General features: G+C 41.7%; 1 protein-coding gene across 1 annotated transcript; it reads right to left on the bottom strand.

The window, feature by feature from the left end:
- Positions 1–1,054: 1,054 nt before the first annotated feature.
- On the bottom strand, positions 1,055–18,442 carry Mtch2 (mitochondrial carrier 2). The gene is made up of 13 exons (XM_021155334.1): positions 18,212–18,442; positions 16,153–16,237; positions 15,904–16,010; positions 12,726–12,752; positions 12,479–12,541; positions 10,494–10,551; positions 9,989–10,040; positions 8,408–8,467; positions 6,494–6,587; positions 5,561–5,608; positions 4,619–4,686; positions 2,776–2,851; positions 1,055–1,263 (listed from the first exon to the last, which is right to left on the bottom strand). Exons 1-13 carry the CDS (start codon positions 18,296–18,298, stop codon positions 1,177–1,179), a joined length of 912 nt encoding a protein of 303 aa, XP_021010993.1. The 5' UTR covers positions 18,299–18,442; the 3' UTR covers positions 1,055–1,176.
- Between the last annotated feature and the right edge of the window lie 419 nt (positions 18,443–18,861).

Raw genomic sequence — 18,861 nt, 5'->3', positions numbered from 1 at the left:
ACCCTGAGCGGGAGTCGACCCTGCACGCTCACACTACCTAACATCATGGCCTCTACTGCATTAATAGAAGTCTAAAAGCAGCAAAGTCAGTGCTTACTCATTTGGCAAAGTACCAGTGAATTGACACCATAGGGCTTTCTCATCTTATGAGCATTTTAACTGCCATTAAAAGGCCTGAGTGAATATGAAGGAGCTCAATGCTCGAGTTGAAAATTTTCCTTCTAAAGTGATTTTGCCTTCATTAAGTGTTTTTAACATGCCTAACTGAGGGTCTGACATTTGAGCTGGACAACATCCTAAGAACCATGTGGACTTTGGTCCACGTCATCAGATAAGGAGTTATAAATACACTTTCAAGGGTGTCATCAGAAATTAGACCCAAACTACTCACCTTCTGCAGTAACAAGAAGGAAAGAAACGCTTAGGAGCAGAAGCTTATAGGCAATGGGAACCGCGGTGAGGCCAGACCTTGGAGGCTGTGGGCACTGAGCACTCAGGGGCTACTGCTGTGCTGCAGTGCTTGCTCCTCGTGCTCCAAGAGGTTAGGAGCTTCTTTGGAGTGAAAGGCCATCATACTCCCTTCCTTCCCAAAGCTTACGTAAGCCTCTGTACCTCACCTTCTTCTTGGTGGTGATGCCTTTCTTTTCTGTAGTAACAGAAGGCAGAAATCTACAGTAACTGCGCAGCACTGAAAGGTAAGATGGGTCGGCTGCTTGGAAGCACGGTGGGAGGTAGACTAGTGGTTGCTGCTGACTTTCTAGCATCTGTCTACTCAGGTCATTCATAAACTCCCACATGGTATGCTTTCTTAATTGTATCAACTCTTATAGAATTAGCTGCTTCTTATTGGGATTCTATTCTTCATTTGACAAAGCCCTAACCTGAGACTCAAATCTACATGAAAACCTGCTTGTTCCTTTAGGGAAATGTGTCTGTTTTCTGTTTAAAACAAGAATTTGGAGAAATAAATGTCCCACTTCAAATAACTAATGGGGAACCCCAGTGGTAAATGATGTGCTAGGACAAAGAACAAAAAAGGCAGACACCAATCACCTCCATTTTCCCAAGATTAAATGATTATTAAAAAAGCGTGCCACACTGTATAGAAATCAACATTCTCTCCCATAATTCTGTGCATTGGGACTATAGAAATGTCACTGTCCCTGCCCCACATCTTCAGATTAACATTCTTAGGTCATAACAGTAAGTCTTCCCACAAGGAACCTTCCGGAAAAACAAGCTGTTTCCTCGGCTCATATTTCCCTGGAAAAGAAAAGAAATAGAAATAAAGTCTAGCATGAAGATGAACACGGCAAATCTAAACCAGCACACAGAACTGGACAGGTTTCTAGGAGATGTAACTGAAATGAGTACGTCAAGACTGGACCCAGTAAAGCCGTATCATAGCATTTTCATTAAGTACCTCTTATACCAGGCTTTTTCATACATGAAACACTGTTGTTTGAATAACATATGAACACAGATCTTCACAGGCTAGTCTGAGAATGTTGTAGAAAATGATTAGCTTTATCTGACATATCACAGATTCTCTAAGCATGTACAGGATCGATGATTTCCCAGATGAAGTCTGTCTGGCACCTCAATCCATTTTCTATGTTCTTTCCTCCTACAACAGGGCATTACTTGGGAATGGGAACTGCAGTAGGAGACTGTCCTATAAAAACAGTTAAGATCTGGTCTGCAGAAGAGCTGGGGGTGCAGCTCAGTGGTGAAGGGTTTCCCATACATGTGCAAGACCCTGGGCTCAATGACCAACACCACAAAAAGAAACTGAAAAACTGTTATGGAAAGGTAGCGTTGTGGCAGAGCTCTTGCTTTTTATTTAGAAGACTCTGGGTTTGATCCTTAGCACTCCAGGAAACAAAACCAAAACAAAATAAAAAACAACAAATCAAATTAAAACAAGAAAGGGGTGTAAAACTCAGAAGGAAACCCACAACATCAATGGTACTGAACTCATTCAAAGATTCTAGCTTGGATTCAGCTAGCATAAACAGTGAACAAATGTAACCATAGTAACAACTGGACCTTTTCATTCAGAGTCTAGTCTGGGAGAGCCTGAGTTCTGTGAACAAAGCCTTTCTCATCTGTATCCTGGGCTCTGTGAAGTAATGCAACAAAGAGCTTCTTTATATCCTCTCTCTGCAATCCTTTAAAAGTGATTGCCACTCAAACCCATTCGTAAACTGATGGCCAATTTAAGTGATCCCATGCTAGAGTTAGTCTATCCATTATATTAGTGCCTACTAAAACTTTGTCTAGATTGATCAAAAATATTTGGTCAATGATATAATTCCCAGCACTAACCATAAACTATAGTTTTGACAAACTCATCCACTAACAAAATAGGAAGCAAGCAGCTAGTTCTGTAGGTATCACTTTGACAAACTTTTGTCAGGTAAATAAAGTAATGTCTTTTTTTCAGTCTTCACATCTAACTGTGAGGAAAGAAGTGCATAAGAGGCTCTCAGGAGTTACAGAAAGACAAGTCTGCTGGGCTGAGCTCAGTGCAGAGCATGTGCTCAGCCTGTGTAAGGGCCTGGGTTCAATCCCCAGCACCAAAATAAGGGTAAGTTTGGAAAAGGGTTTGGAATCAGGCCACTACTTAAATAACTAGGAAAATTATCTTTTTGGATTCTATTTGTAACTTTCATCCTATCATTAAATGGCTTGTGGTTAACATGTAGAGATTTGTGCTTCTTTACTCTAGCTGGTAATTTAAGAGAACAAAAACAAAACAAGAGATAAAAATACCGCTTTTTGTAGCATGCACCAGCAATCTATCCAAGAAGTGTATATTGGGGAATAAGGAGGAGATCCACCAGCAAGCCTGAAATTGAAAACATTATTTACATCATTAACAGATTTTTGGCAAAATTCCATATAATAACTAACTAAATAAATAAATAAATCTTAAAAAAAAAAAGAATTATTTATTTCATTTATGTGAGTACACTGTAGCTGTCTTCAGACACTCCAGAAGAGGGCATCAGATTTCGTTACGGATGGTTGTGAGCCACCATATGGTTGCTGGGATTTGAACTCGGGACCTTCAGAAGAGCAGTTGGCGCTCTTAACCACTGAGCCATCTCGCCAGCTCCCCCACTTTTTTTTTTTTTTAAATAGCAAGATCAACCATCCTATAGTTAGGTTTCAAGTCAACAAACAGAAAACTTACTTCATTAATTTTGCTATCTGACAATTTCATACATGTGTAGTATGTATTCTATTCCTCTCTCCCTCACACCTCTCATTTCCTTCCCATTTCTATCAACAACTTCTCATCCCTATTGGATTCTTTGCCAGAATCAGGACTTGGTTTTATTTTTTATACATTTAGATTTTCCATTAGTAGATAAATGAACAACTACATGACTGATCATCTGGGAAAAAGAATTTATAAATTATTTTTCTTCACAAAGAATCCAGATATGAAAACAAATATAAACACTGTTGACTACACTTTCCTACCTGAATACAATCCATAACCAATTCTTTAATTCATTTTTAAAAACCATTATGTGCATGGTTGTTTTGCCTGCATGGATGTCTGTACACCCATGCCTTCCTGGAGGCCAAGGATTTTGAATTACAGAGTCTGACTGACCTTAGTTGGCCTCAAACTCAGATCCACTTGCCCCTGTCTCCTGAGTATTAGGATTAAAGATGCGCATTACCAGGAGCAGCTATTCAACTTATTTTAAACTATGTGCTAGGCTACAACATGAAGACTGCTCTAAAATTCAGAAAACAATGTCAGTCAAACTTGACTAAAAATTCCACATAGCTATTTCTTGTAAAAACAGGAACATGTCTAAAAGACATATTAAGTCAGCTATTAGAACAGTTTTAAAGGATTTTTTTAAAGGTTTTATTTTTACTTATGTATATGTGAATGTTTGTGCACATTTGTGTGAGGGTGCCCATAGAAACCAGGACAGCGAGTTGGATCCCTTGGAGCTAGAGTTACAGGTAACTGTGAGCCACGTGACATGGGTGCTGAGAACTGAACTCAGGTCAGTATGTGCCCTTCTCCACTGAGCCATCTCTTTAGCCCCATTTTTGTTTTTCTGACACAGGATCTCATGTAGCACATTTTGCCTTTAAACTTGTTATACACCCAAGTTTAGCTTTGATCATCATATGGTTTTCCTGCTTCCACCTCCCAAGTACTAGGATTAAGGCACATGCTAACATAGATGAAGGGAACAGGGGTTGCAAATAACTGGTGGAGTATGTATGCCTATCACACATGAAGACTTGGTTTCAGTTCTCCAAGAATGCAAAAATACATTAAAAAAAAAAAAAGGCTCAGTGGATAAAGCACTTGCCATGAAAGCCCTAGGATCAGAGTCTGGATTTCCTGTACCCGCTCAACAGTTAAGATTGAATACTGCAACCCTGCCCCCATATTCTACACTTAGTAGGCAGAAGGATCCCCATGGCAAACTGTGTAACTAGACCAGCTGAACTGGTGACACACTCTGCCTTTGTAAATAAGAGGGACAACTACTGTGGAAGACACCCAAAACATTAACTTCTAGCTTCTATATGCAAACATGTACCAGCCAAAACCCCCAAAAAACAAAGTACTTACCCACAGTTGTTGACGGCCATAAGATTAGATACAAGCACAAAGGGATATGTCAACATACTGGCAAAGAACTGCAAAACAGCAAGACAGCTGAGTTAGCAATTCCTTCTCAGTCAACCTCATCACTCTCCTTTGCTCAGAGGCCGAGTGCTAGAATGCTCCAATATTCTGACAGCAGTCTTGCATCCTCAGCAACCTCGGAATGCTTTTACAGAGTTCCAGCTAGAGGTGCCTCTTTTGCCCCAATATACTTCTATATCTAACATTTATCAAAATACCAGAAGATTCTTCTTACCCTAGGATTGGGGTCTCATTCAAATAAAAGTGAACTACTTACTGAAGAGTAAAAGTCTTAAACTAATACAAACAAAGTGCTTCAAAGTACCCTGAAGAAAACACGAGAATCCTCTCAAAGACCATGGGAAGTGCCCCCAAAGCCCACTTTTAGCTGGTGTGATGATGAGTGCCGGCCATCTCACTACATGGGAGGCTGACACAGTTTTCCAAGCCACATGGGACGGCTCAGAGTTATAAGGAAAGTACTTGTTGCCACACTGGTGACCTGCGTTCAATCCTTACAACCCACACAGTGGATGGAGAGCTGACTCTCCAAAGCCCTCTTACCTCCATATGCATGCCTTGGCTCCCACAACATAAAATAAATGTGTGAGTACAAAGGGTGCAGTTCTCTAAGTGTGATGTGACAGATACAACGTGCCGCTGTCCCTACTCCCCCAGGAAAGCTGAGTAACACAAAAACCACGTGGGGTAAATGCTGCTGTGAGGCAGCAGCAACTGCATTATTACCGTTGACAAAGAGTAATGCATTTGATGGAGATTTCCAGGGAGACATCTAGCAGCTTTAAAACAGTGATTGAACAGGTCAGATTTATAAGAAAAGCAAAAAACAAAAGAACAACGATTCCTAGAAAGTTAGAAACTCACTCCTGTGACAGCTTGGGAATAACTTTTCATTTCATTCATGGTAGAAACCTAAAACAGGAAAAGAGCTCTATCAGAATGAATCATATACAAATCAGATAGTAAGTTAAAATTTACAAGCACACCAATAGACTGTATTTCTAAATTATCAGCCTGATAGCATGAAAATGAAGTTTAAAAATAAAAACAAAATATCTATGATGAATATAAAAAAGTGGCAGCCGGACATGGAGGTGCATGCCTTATACCCAGCACTTGAGAGACAGATGTAAATTCAGGTTAGCCAGGCTGCATAGTTCAGACCCCAACTCAACAAAAAACTGCCAATCAAGACAACTGACATACAGAAATCAAAAGATTTCTAAATGGATTGTCCTCATCAATCAATATTGACAAATTCTTATCACACTATGATGGACTAGGAAGAAATGTACTCGTATCAATATTTGAAAAACAAAAAATTGTGTTGGTAACAGTTCCACACCATAGAAAAAAGCCTGTGGGAGGTCTTACTTATACTATACACAAGAGATAATTCAGACCTCAAAACCTCTCAGGCTGAGATTTCTAGGAGCCCCTTTAATATCCCAGAAGAGGCAGAAAACCTCCAAATACACCAAACAGCTATTCTCTGTCTTGTGCGCTCTAAAGTTAAGCATCAGAAAAGAAAAAAACAAAAAGATCATGAAGCCCTGACAACATCAGGACTAGATCTATGAGCACACTCAAGTCAGACTTGAGGGAATTTCTAGGTTTATCTCTCTATAGGAAATAGCATGGCCATACCATCAGCCTTTGAAAAGTCAAATAATAGTTTTTACTGTATAATGTTCTGTCTAGCATATAACAAACTACCATTTTTCTTACAGCTAAAATGACTGCCAGTGAATACAAAGAAAGCTCTCACCAGCATATTTTACCAAAGCCATAACCTACCCCACTGTCCAGTGCATAGGTATTGATGAGATAGGCCAGTGAGTTACACAGCCACAAAGAAATGATGTCACCTAGGAGGCGAGGAATGAGACCCCTACATGAAGACACAGTAAGCAAAAAATTATGATCAATGAAACAGACTAGTCACTATGAACACTTCTCATAATCTAAATGCTAACCTGTAATGACTTCTATTGCCACTTTAAAAATAGAGGTCAGCTATAACCTACAGCCAATGACTCACTTTACAATTAATAACCATAATAGGAAAGGCCAAAGATTTGCAAGGTGCTTTGCAGGAGAGATTTAACATAGTTTTACTAAACTATTTGATACTCAAATTTGGCAGGGCAAAAGAGGGAAAAAAGTCAAGTGAGAATGATCCAAACACAGAGACAGGAAAACGGTGTTTCCAGAGGTTAGCAACAGAGCTCAGCTGATGAGAGTGCTTGAAGCAGGAGACCCTAAGCCTGGCTCCCCAGTACAGTGGCCCAAAGTGGGTATAGTGGCCCACACCTGTAACTCTAGCACTGAGTAGAAAGAGGCAGGAAGAGCAGGAAGGAGTTCAAGGTAATCCTTTGCTATGCAGCCGGTTCAAGGCCTGAAACATACGAGACTATGTCTTAAAAAACAAAAACTAACCAAAAAACACATTGACATTTGCTTGCTGCCATGTCAATGCTTGTAAATGAGAGAGCTGGTATTTAAACTCTCTGCACTCCAGTCTGCAAGGGAATGTTCCCACTGTTCCATATTGTCCCATGAAGTCACTCAAACCCAGAAACACAAGTTTGTCTCATGTAGCCAAGGCTGGCCTCAAACTTGCTATGCATCCAAGGATAACCTTGAACTCCTTATCCTCTCTCTCGCCTCTGCCTCTCGAGAGCCAGGATTATAGGTATTGTCCAGAATGCTCAGTTTTATCTGACAGGGACTGAACCCAAAGCTTCTTGTATGTTAAGCAAGTACAGTACAAACTCAACTATATTCCAGGCTCATCAATATTTTCTTTAAAATAAGACTAGGAGGGCTGGAGAGATGGCTCAGCGGTTGAAAGCACTGACTGCTCTTCCAAAGGTCCTGAGTTCAAATCCAAGCAACCACATGGTGGCTCACAATCATCCTTAAGGAGATCTGACTCCCTCTTCTGAAGTGTCTGAAGACAGCTACAGTGTACTTACATATAATAAATAAATACATCTTTAAAAACAGCTACAGTGTACTTACATATAATAATAAAATAAAATCTTAAAAAAAAAAAAAAGACTAGGAGCTGGAGAGATGGCTCAGTGTTTCAGAGCACTTACTGTTCCTGCTAAAGATACTAGTTTAGTTCCCAGCACCTACATAGTAGCTCAAAACTGCCTCTAACTCTAGTTCCAAATGATCTGATTCTCTCTTCTGACCTCTGCTGGCATTGCATGCAAATGACACACACGCATATACTTGGAAACAAACACACACACACACACCACACACAAGTAATAAAACTCAAAATTAGACTAATGATAAGCTATCTTTTCTATTTGGAGCCCATACATGGAAAGAGAAAACTGATTCTCCCAAATTGTCCCAAGTTGTTCTACACATGTACACAGAGGTCGGGTGCAGAAGGAACAGGAGTTCAAAGTCAGCCCCATGCAGTCTGAGGTCAGTCAAGCTGTGGGCTATGAGAGACACTGCTTTAAAAAAAATCCTTATTTCAAACATATAAAGCAGCTAGAAAACAATGGAGGTATAGGATCTTTACAGTGAGAAATTTAAGCCAGAAGATGTCTGTAAACACCGTAACATAAAGTGAACTCTGGGAGAACATTTTCCCCAAAAATTAAATAAAGACCCATTGCTTTATTATCAAGAAAGCTTTTCTACTAATACTAAAATCATTTACAGGCAAACCCAACATTTACTCACGCAAAAAATCCTACGATGCCTTCTTCCCGGTAGATGGTTACTATGGAGTCACACAGTCCACTAGGCAACGATAAAAGGTTAAAGGCCATTAAGATCATTTGAGCAATGAGAAGGGAGTTTCAATAATTATCTCCCCACCCACCACAAACAGGGTTTCATATAGCCCAAGCTGACCTAAATTCATTAAGTAGAAGCTGACCCTGAACTGCCTGCAGTTTCCAAAGTGGCCAGAGACCATAGGTATATCTCACAACACCCAGTTAATAATCACTTTTGATAAATCAATTTTATAACTCTCTTTCCCCACAATTTTCTAGCACTGGTTGAGTCTTATAAAGTGGTTACATTCCACTAGAAAAATGAAGCTATTAGAGCTGGAGAGATGGCTCAGTGGTTAGGAGCACTGGTTTCTCTTCCAGAGGACCTGGGTTCAATTCCCAGGATCCACATGGCAGCTCACAACCATCTGTAACTCAAGTCTCGGGGATCTGATGTTCTCTTCTGACCTCTATGTGCATCAGACATGCATGAGCTGCAGACATACAAGCAAGCAAAACATCCATACACGTTAAAGAAAGGTGAAACAATTAACTGCAAAGGGGTAGCCAGGAGGTGGTGGTGAGTGCTTTGAATCTCAGCACTTGGGAAGCAGAGGCAGCCGGATCTCTGTAAATTTGAGGCTAACCTGGTCTATCAAGTGAATTTCAGGACAGCCAGAGCTACACAGAGAAATCCTGTCTTGAAAAACCAATAAACAAACAAATAAATAAGAGAGACAGACAGAGACACTGACTGACTATGCAGAGTGGAGAGAGAGAGAGAGAGAGAGAGAGAGACAGAGACAGAGAGACAGAGAGAGACAGAGAGAGAAAGACAGAGACACTGGCTAACTACAAAGGGTGTAGTAGGTATATACAGTTCAGAGGGCATTTGGCATCAATGGCCCTACCTTGTAGTCTGTGGTCCTTGGGTAGGTTCCTAACTTAACCTAAGCCTATTTTCTCATATTTTAATGCTTTTGGTATAGGTCAAATGACACAACAGTATAAATTTGTTCTGTAAATGCTGAAGAACCTTAAAAATATAAAGTAGTAATGCTTTCTTTTTGCTTTAATTTTCTTGAGTAGTTAAAAACAGAACTAGCCAGGCGGGGTGGCGCACGCCTTTAATCCTAGCACTTGGGAGGCAGAGGCAGGAGGATTTCTGAGTTCGAGGCCAGCCTGGTCTACAAAGTAAGTTCCAGGACAGCCAGGGCTATATAGAGAAACCCTGTCTTGAAAAACCAAAAAACAAACAAACAAACAAACAAACAAACAAAAAACAAAAAAAAACAAAACAACAACAACAAAAAACAGAACAGACTGGAAAGATGCTTGGTGCTTAAGAGCACTTGCTGGCCTTAAAGGACCCTGGGTCAGTTCCCAAAACCTAAATGGGGACTCACAACTGTCTCTAACTCCAGTTCCAGGTATCTGACAGCTCTTCTGGCCTCATGGATACTGAATGCATGTGGTGCACATACAGACAAGAGGTGCACACATAATAAATCAAGAAAAAGAAAAACAAACCCCAAACACTTACCAGTACTTAGACTCTCTGCCAATAAACTGTACCATGGACCTCAGAGTGATCACTGTAGAACAGAGACGAGACTATTTTAGAGTCAGTAAGGCATCATAGCTGGTAAAGATGCTCGCTGACAAGCCCTACAACCTGAGTTTGATCCTCAGAACCTATGTACCAGAAAAAGAAAATGGATTCCCAACTGTCCTCTGACTTTCACACATATGCTATAGAAGGCCTGCCTCTCCTCTGCCAAAATAAATGGAAAACAAATTCTTTTTAATTAAAATAAAATCATACCAACTATGGTGAAACTTATTTTGATAATCCTACAAGTTCTGTTTTGTTTGTTTGTTTTAATCTAAAGACACTATCTGGAAAATGACAGGGATGCAGGTAAATAAAGAACGTGAGGGCAGAGCCCTAAAGTCAATGCCCACCCTAAGCTATCTAATTATCCAATAAAGATCAAACTACAGAATAAAGAAGTGACATGATTTTATACTATCAACTGCAAACATACCGTGGAAGGGATGTGTAATGAGGGTAGCAGCAGAGCGAGCAATCATCTCTCGAGTTGTCTAGAAACAATCAAAGCACACTTCTGAAACCTAAGTAAATGCCATTCCTATTCCTATAAACACAGTGCAGGGCAAAGGACTAGGCACTGAAGCTTTCCTGATTTGGAGTCAGGACGCTAGCTCCAATGGAATTAATGTCATATTTCCATTTCATTACACCTCTCATCAATTTCAACCTGTTTTCCCCAATTCTATATAAAAGACAAAAAAACAAAAACATCAGAAAGTGCGCAGAGGCACGCACACACACCCACACACACCCAAAGAATCAGAGAGGGTTACCAGTTTGAATAAACTTACCAGAGCTAGAATCATTCATTCATTCATTCATTCAGCAGTAGTCGGAATTGAACCCAGGGCCTCACCCATGCTAGATAAGGGTTCTACTAACAAGCTATACTCCTGCCCCCCTTTCTACTTTCTTCATGCAGTCTGTCTCATTGTTGAGGCTGGCCTTGAGCTTACTCTGCAGCCCAAGCAGGCCTTAAAGTTCTACTCCTTCTGCGTCAACCTCCCAAAGTAACTGGGTTACAGGCCTGAGGCATCGGGTCTGGGTGAGACATGAATTTGGATTGTTTACTTTCTCTCACAATGGCAGATTTCAGGCTTTAGATATGTGCTGACACCTACGGAACACTAACTCTGCAAGTGTGGCACCTTAGAGCTTCTATTGTAAGTTATCTTTTTAGTCTAGGAATTTGAATTTTTTAAGTCTGGGAAAAGCTCTAAGCTAAACTACGCCTCCAGCCTTAGAGTAGTTCAGAAGCCAAGCATGGGGAAGACAAACAAGTGACAGGTACATTTCAGCTTAGAGTAAAACCACAAAAGCATCTCTGGACAAATAAGAGCCAACGTGCAAAATGTCTGTGTGCTGGGTATGGTGCACACTTTAATCCTAGCACTCAGGGAAAGAGAGGCAAGTGGATCTCTGAGATTGAGGCCAACCTTATCTATAGACAGAGTTCCAGGCCAGCCGGTGCTACATAATAAGACCCTGTCTCAATAAAATAACAAAAAGATAAAAATAAAAAATTAGCTTGCTACACATTTTCCACACTCTAGAAACCTTTCAAAGCTGGGCATGATGGTTTATTCCTGCAACTCCACACTGGGGAGAGGCAAGCTGAGGAAGGAGGATTGTTGAGTTCAGGGCCAGCTTGGACTATAAGACTGTGTCAAAGTAAGTAATAAATAACAACAACAACAACAACAAAATACAATTAGGGGCTGGAGAGATGCCTGAGTGCTCTTCCAGAGGACACAGGTTTAGCTCCTAGGACCTCCACAGCAGTTCCCAACTCTCTAATTCCAGTTCCAAGAAATACTCTTCTGGCCTCTGCAGGTACCAGGCAGGCATACAAACAGGCAAAACACCCACACATATAAAAAAGAATAAATGTAAAAATTGCCTCAGCCTTAACAACAGAGTGAGTAGCACCTATTTCCAACAGCAGGCCACGCTCTTCTTTTGGGTTAGTAGACAGGAAACCCAATTTATTTATTTATTTATTTTTGATTTTTAATATTTTTATTACATATTTTCCTCAATTACATTTCCAATGCTATCCCAAAAGTCCCCCATAGAGCCCCCCACTTCCCTACCCACCCATTCCCATTCTTTTGGCCCTGGCATTCCCCTATATTGGGGCATATAAAGTTTGCAAGTCCAATGGGCCTCTCTTTCCATTGATGGCCGACTAGGCCATCTTTCGATACATATGCAGCTAGAGACAAGAGCTCCGGGGTTCTGGTTAATACATCATGTTGTTCCAACAATAGGGTTGCAGATCCCTTTAGCTCCTTGGGTACTTTCTCTAGCTAGGAAAACCAATTTAAACTGAAGATTATGTTCTTTTCTTGGGAATAGACCTGGAAGCACAGGATGTATGATCCTGGTTCAATCTCACGGGGTGAATTCATCTCTTACCTCTTTGATAACTCGGTCAAAGGAGGATGAACATTCTTTTTGTACAGTTACAGATCCTAATTCCTGGAAATCAAAAGCGAAAACAGAAATTTTGATGGTTTTAAATAGAAGTCTTCAAACTCATGGCCACCCCATAAGATACCACATCACTGAGATGGAAAGGAAAAGCCTTGTCTTTTCTCCTAGGGGGGGTCAAACAGCAGGAATTTGCCAGAGACAGGGATTCACATAGAAAGCTTCAACATACCTCAGGCTTCTCAGACTCCTGGTAATACTACAGAAGACACAGAAATAAAGGCTAATTAGAGCTATTAATGTGTCCTGTTACAGAAGGTATTGACAGAAAGCGAGAAGCACTTATGAAAAATTCTTATTTTTACTCCACATTAATCAACTGGACATAAATCTCTCTAAGATGGTATTATTGCAAAGTTGAAGATTTAGTTACTTAGCCCAGGGTGACCTTGAATTCATGGTAAATTCTTCTGCCTCAGCCATCCAAGTCTTGGCATCCCATAGGTGGGCACTACCATACCTGGTTTGTTTTTTGAGATAGGGCTTCATGTAATCCAGGTTAACTTTAACCTCTTAGGAAGCTAAGAATGGCCTTGAACTTCTGATGCTTCTGCTTCTACTTCCCAAGTGCTGGGATGGAGCCCAGGGCTTTGTATATGCCAGACACACTCTACCAACTGAGTCACCTCCCACCCCACCTCGATTTAAGTTTTTGGTTCAATTCCCAGTAGTGCCAAGAAAAACAAGGCGGCAGGCTAGAGTTAACAGTCACAACTAAACCCTCCCAGGACCCTATTTACTATGTATATCTCTCTAATAGGAAATTGTTAAAACCGCTGTGCTACTCTACTCATGGAAAAAGCAGAAATACCAAATTAAGGCAAGATTCTTGTTTTACAAGATGAAGAACACAGAACTGATACTCAAACCGAGTACCACCCCACTTTCCTTGCTATGTGACTGCTTCTGATAGAAGCAAGACGGGTTTCTCTTCTGGAGAAGAAAATGTGACTTAGAAAACCCCAGATTATACTGCAAGAGGGAATATGGCTTCTGGTATATTTTAGAAGTAGAAAATATACTCAGGAGGCAGAGGCAGGCGGGTCTCTGTGAGTTTGAGGTCAATTTGGTCTACATAGTGAATTCCAGGCCAGCTAGGGTGGCATAGTGAGTTCCTGCTGGGGGGTTGGACAAAAAGAAAACAGAAAATGGACTAGAACATAGAAGGGCCCAACACTTTCAAGCTTAGTAGATGACAATTAGCTTCATTATTTTCTTTGCCTTTTTCTCTTTCGCTCTGTTTTTTTTTTTTTTTTTTTTTTGAGACAGGTCTCGTAGCCAATATAGCCTTGAACTTTTACCTCTGCCTCTCTACCTGCATAGGGGCTTGCTAGACCATGCCTGTATTTCATTTCCTAGTCTTGCAAGATTAAAAACAAAAACCAAACCAAACAAACAACAAAACAGGCATCACTTTTTTTTTTTTTTGTAAAAAGAATTACTGCTGGATGCAATGGCATACTTCTAGCATTCAGGAGGCAGGAGGCAAAAGGCAAAAGGAAGAGGATATCTGTGAATCAGTCTAGCCGTATCTACATAGAGCTCCAGGACGGTGAAGACCACACCTGTGGAGTACTTCCACCTCCCATGCCCAAGAAGTCTCCTGAGCCCGGCTGACCATCCTAGGGCCTCCCAGTCGACTGTGGCTTAGGGATTACAGTAGGCAACGATGCTTTATGTGTTGTTAGGCAGGATATGAGAATGCATAAGACTCATGGGGCATGTCTGTAACATGGGCAGAAGGCTCAAGAAGCCAAGGGTATGGTTTTTTGCCATCAGACTGGGAACATGTCCTTTTGAAGACATCCTACAATCCACTGCTTGCCTTCTGTCCATAGCTGTGCAGGCTTCTTTGCACATCTGGGTCTACATATGTCTCCCAGGCCACCTGCTATTTATGTGTGTGTCCCCAGGGGACTTCAGATAGCTCAGCACCGTCAAGCTAGGTTCTTGTCATGAAGATTTGGAATGTCACATCAATAGCTGCCTTCTGTATACAACATAACACCCAGCCTTTGAAAGGCTGCAGGGCACAAAGTGATGAAATTCTAACCACAAGTCTGGTGAAGCCAGGCCTATCCAGAAGGTCTATAGGATGCTGAAGTCTGATAAAAATTACAACAGTGGTCAAACAGAACTCGGGAATTGCTCACTTCAGCTGGGTCATTAAAGTTTATAAAATCTCTAGAAGTGTTCCTAACCCATAAAGTACCTTTCACAATGTGGACAAGCAACAGCTTCTGCAACTCCTTTGCCTTCAGGTGCTCTAAGAAGGGTGCGTGCCCAACACCCTTCTGCAAACCAGTCTCTGAGCCCAGGTGGGTAGATGCATATATTATGCACAGGCCAAGCTGCCTAGGTACTGCAGCATTTCACCACTCTGAGTGCTTGGAAGCAAACCTAAGTTAAATGGGACCACCATCTGGCAGAAGCTACAGGAGGCCCTGGCCAGCCTGCACAATGTGCCTGAGACCACTTTTCTTGCCATGACTACTCTCCATGCCACCAACCTCCACCAGCTGGCACCAGGACCAGAGATCCAGCATACAGCAAGGTGTGTATAATCAGAGGAACCCTGAGAGGGATCTGGGATCAGACCATATTCCATTGTAGCATGGAGCCCTAGAACTGAGGCTTCCAAAACCATTTTACTACCTGCATTGATCAGTTTTATTTTTTTAAACTTTAAACTTGAATAGGCCTTGCACTCCTCAGCCCCCTTCCTCCACTGGCTAAATGCTAGGATCCCAAGCATATAACACCATGCAGAGCAGTGGCTCCTGCTTCTTTTCAATACTTACAGAAAATGTGTCACTAAGCTAACATTAGAAATTTTAAAAAGTAACTCCAGAAAAAAGTATGTTTTAATCAGCTTTCTTTCTCTGGAATAAATCAACAAACAAAAATTGAAGAAGTTTAAGAAATAACAAACTGTATAGGTGAATGGATCTGATTTCTCCTAGAACCTGTTTTAAAGGAAGAAGGTCATATATATCAAGGTCAATTACTTCAACCTGCATGAATTTCCTGTTTCTTGGGGAAAAGTAGGTATTTCATGAAAATGTTTTCAAGACAGGTATGTGGGTGCCACTTGTAATTTCTGCACTCAGAAGGTAAATCAAATTCAAGGCCAGCCTAGGCTACTAAGCAAGACTGAGGCTAGTCTATGCTTCACAGAGAAATACTGTCTTCAATCGTTCAGTTAATCAGTAAAGAGAAAATGTCTTTCAAGAGAAAGAGATGCCATGCCAGGGTTGTAAGTACATCTTTGAAATTGCTCTTTGTAGTGGAATAAACTGCACATAAAAGGTAGCCAAAATATATGAGAACATTCATCGCTTTCCTCTTACCTGTAAGACTTTCCCATGGACCACAGTTCCAAGGACTCCTGAACACAGTCTTGGAGTCAAGCCTGTGAACAACCCACGCCTCCCATCGATGCTTGCAATGTGCTGAGCTAAGAACACAAGTCAGAGATTTAGGTTCCAGTTCAAAAACAAGGTTACAAACAATTTCAAGGCAACGTGCCTTCTATGTACTTTCTTTTAGTAACTCCAACCTTCAATGTCAACCATTCCAGATAAATCAAAGGCACCTACCATAGCAAAAGAGGCCAGGAAGCTGACATACTTGTCGCCCAAAAATATTTCGTCCTATTGTTGGAGGAAGAGGCTCATATCCCACCTTTAAAAACAAAGGAATGCATCAACACTGAGCAATACCCAGGAATACTTTGGCTACAAGGTCTTGAAAAAAGAAAACCAGGCTCAAATTTGTTGTTTGATGCTGAAATGGACCCAATGTCCATCCTTACGCTCAGTGCCAGCAAGCTAACTCCTCAGCCCCATAATTTTTACAAATAAAAATGCAGTTTAGTTTTTTTAAGTCATTGATGAAGTATCATCCTTATCAGTCTTTTGTTCTGCTGGATAGATTAAGACTGGGTTCAATAAACTCCAACTTGCCCTTTGAGTTGAATCTATAGAGTAAACCATGTAACTAGATTATTAAACTGAAAACAGAACAAGGAAACCATTGTGTTAGGAAAGCCTAGTTTACTGATAAGGCTGGCTTATTTTTTACAATATTTTTCATATTTGAACAAAATAAAATATTCACTGAGCCATCGTTAAATGCCTACCTATATGGCTAACTAGACAACAAAGCCAAATGCATACAGCTGGGTAATTCACTTACAAAAATAATTACAACTTAGGTCCACGTTAAATGTACAGACTCATTAGCAATATACAGAGTCATAAAAATTGATTGCCATTTTATTTGTATAATATATTCAGTGATTATAGTGCCAAAGGGATACTTGAGATTTTAAAAATACAGGGCAGTTTGGGCTCTATTGTTGCAATTCTTCTTTCTGAGTTAAAACCCCCTCTCTGAACTCACTGAAAGTGCAGCTTTAAAGTAGTATTTGGGAATTTCATCAACCTCCTGAGATACTTGGCAACGTACAAGGTATTGTGAAATCAGAATTTAGGATATTGAATTGTTGAGGCAAGAACACTGAATGTCACTAAAGACACCGTCCTTTGAGAATTATTGAGTAGTGAGTTCATATGTACTGCAAAACGCTGTCAATTCTGTTCTAGACACAGATTTCACTCTTTGCACTTCAACATCTACACTTATATTAGTCAACTTAGCAACAATTTGTATGAAGAACAATTTAAAAATGAAGTCCATTCTAGAGTCTTGCTTTTTTTTTTTCAGAATGGTAAACATTGAGGACAGGGATTCTAAAGCCTACTTCCTTCCAGGACACACAATGCATGAGGTATGGCAACCCTCAATAAATGCTTAAAAATGGCCCTGATCGGCACAGGGAAAGTTAGAAGAGCAATTGAAAATACTATCACCAGCTAAAAGTAGGCCTCCTTACCCGTGAATACAAATGGTCACTTTAGAAATATTTTATAGCAGATTGGAAAGATTGGAAAGGGAGGCAAGAGAGACATCCGGGGTTTGATGTTACATTTAAACTCGCTAAAGTGTTTAAACAGAACTGATTTCCAGCTCTAACCAACGTGAATTTCATTGTCATGAACCACATGGGTTACTGTGAAAGCGCTCAATGGATCCTCAGGAAATCTGATTTCATTATCACTTCTCAATGCGCTCCTTGTGTATATCCGGGTATCTGGTGTTAAAATCTCTGAACGGGAATAGAAGTAGAAACAGCAAATAGAAAAACCGAATAAGAACAATAAGATGTTGGCTTTCCTAGAATTTTAAATTTGCCCATAGATGAGTTATTTCACGTCTCGAGTTTGAGATATTTCGCTGAGGAGGAGTGAACGAGGTGAGGTGAACGCCAGTATCAGAGGGGCGACAAGAAAAGGGTTGGGAAGCCCTCGGTGGCAACCGGCCAGGATCAGGGAAAGGAAAAACAAAGTTGAGAAGAGTCACCGGCCAGGGAAGGAAAGGGTGGCAGTTGGCAGCGGAAAGGGAGCCAGCCTGCCCGGGGCGAGCCTCGGGATGTCTCCGAGAGGGGCGCGAGGCCGTGGAAGTTGTTCCTGAGGGGAGAGAAGGGCAGCATCTCGAGAGGGCGAAGGCCTGGGACGCAGAGCCAACCCAAAGGCGCAGAGGGCGGTGGCGACCTGACAGGACGCGGGCGGGGATGGAAAGGGCGACGACTCATACCTGGATGAGCACTTTCACGTACATGAGCGGCTGGGACAGGATGGTGAGACCGGAGCCCAGGAGCACCTGACTGGCCGCGTCCGCCATGATGGCACCCGCGGACGGACGGACAGACGGAGTCACCAAGCGACACAGCCGGTTCCAGATCACGTGTCGGGGGCGCCGGCTTCACTGGCCCGCCCGCGGCGCGCCGCCCGCTTAGGCTCCGCCCACCGGCCCGCCCAAAGAAACGGCAGGCGCTCGCGAGGGGCCGCCTGGGGCGGGGCTTGTGGGAGGGACGCGCATGCGTCTGGGCGTGGGCTCCTCGCGCCACTAGGAAAGGCGATTTCTCTTGCGCCTGCGCAAACCGGAAGTGTCCGGAAGGAGTAGGGAGTGAATGGTAATGATGGGGTGGTGGTGGGGTGACCCTGACGGCAAAGGCAAGGTCAGCGGACTAACAACTGGAAGAACTGAGTTATACTCCTATCCTCTTTCAGGCTTTGACGACGTAAAGTTCGATGGTTGTTTTCTGTTAGAGTTGTCTTGTCTAATGACCAACAGATCCTGTCTGGCTTAACAGTGAATTTTGCAGGTCCCTGCTTTTGCGTTTACCATTAGCTCAGTGGTAGAGCACTTCCCGACATCCTTGCTTTCAGTCCTCAGTACTGGAA

Source organism: Mus caroli, chromosome 2 (genome assembly GCF_900094665.2).
Source record: "Mus caroli chromosome 2, CAROLI_EIJ_v1.1, whole genome shotgun sequence".
Lineage (NCBI taxonomy): Eukaryota > Metazoa > Chordata > Mammalia > Rodentia > Muridae > Mus > Mus caroli.
This window is presented reverse-complemented; position numbering and strand designations above follow the sequence as displayed.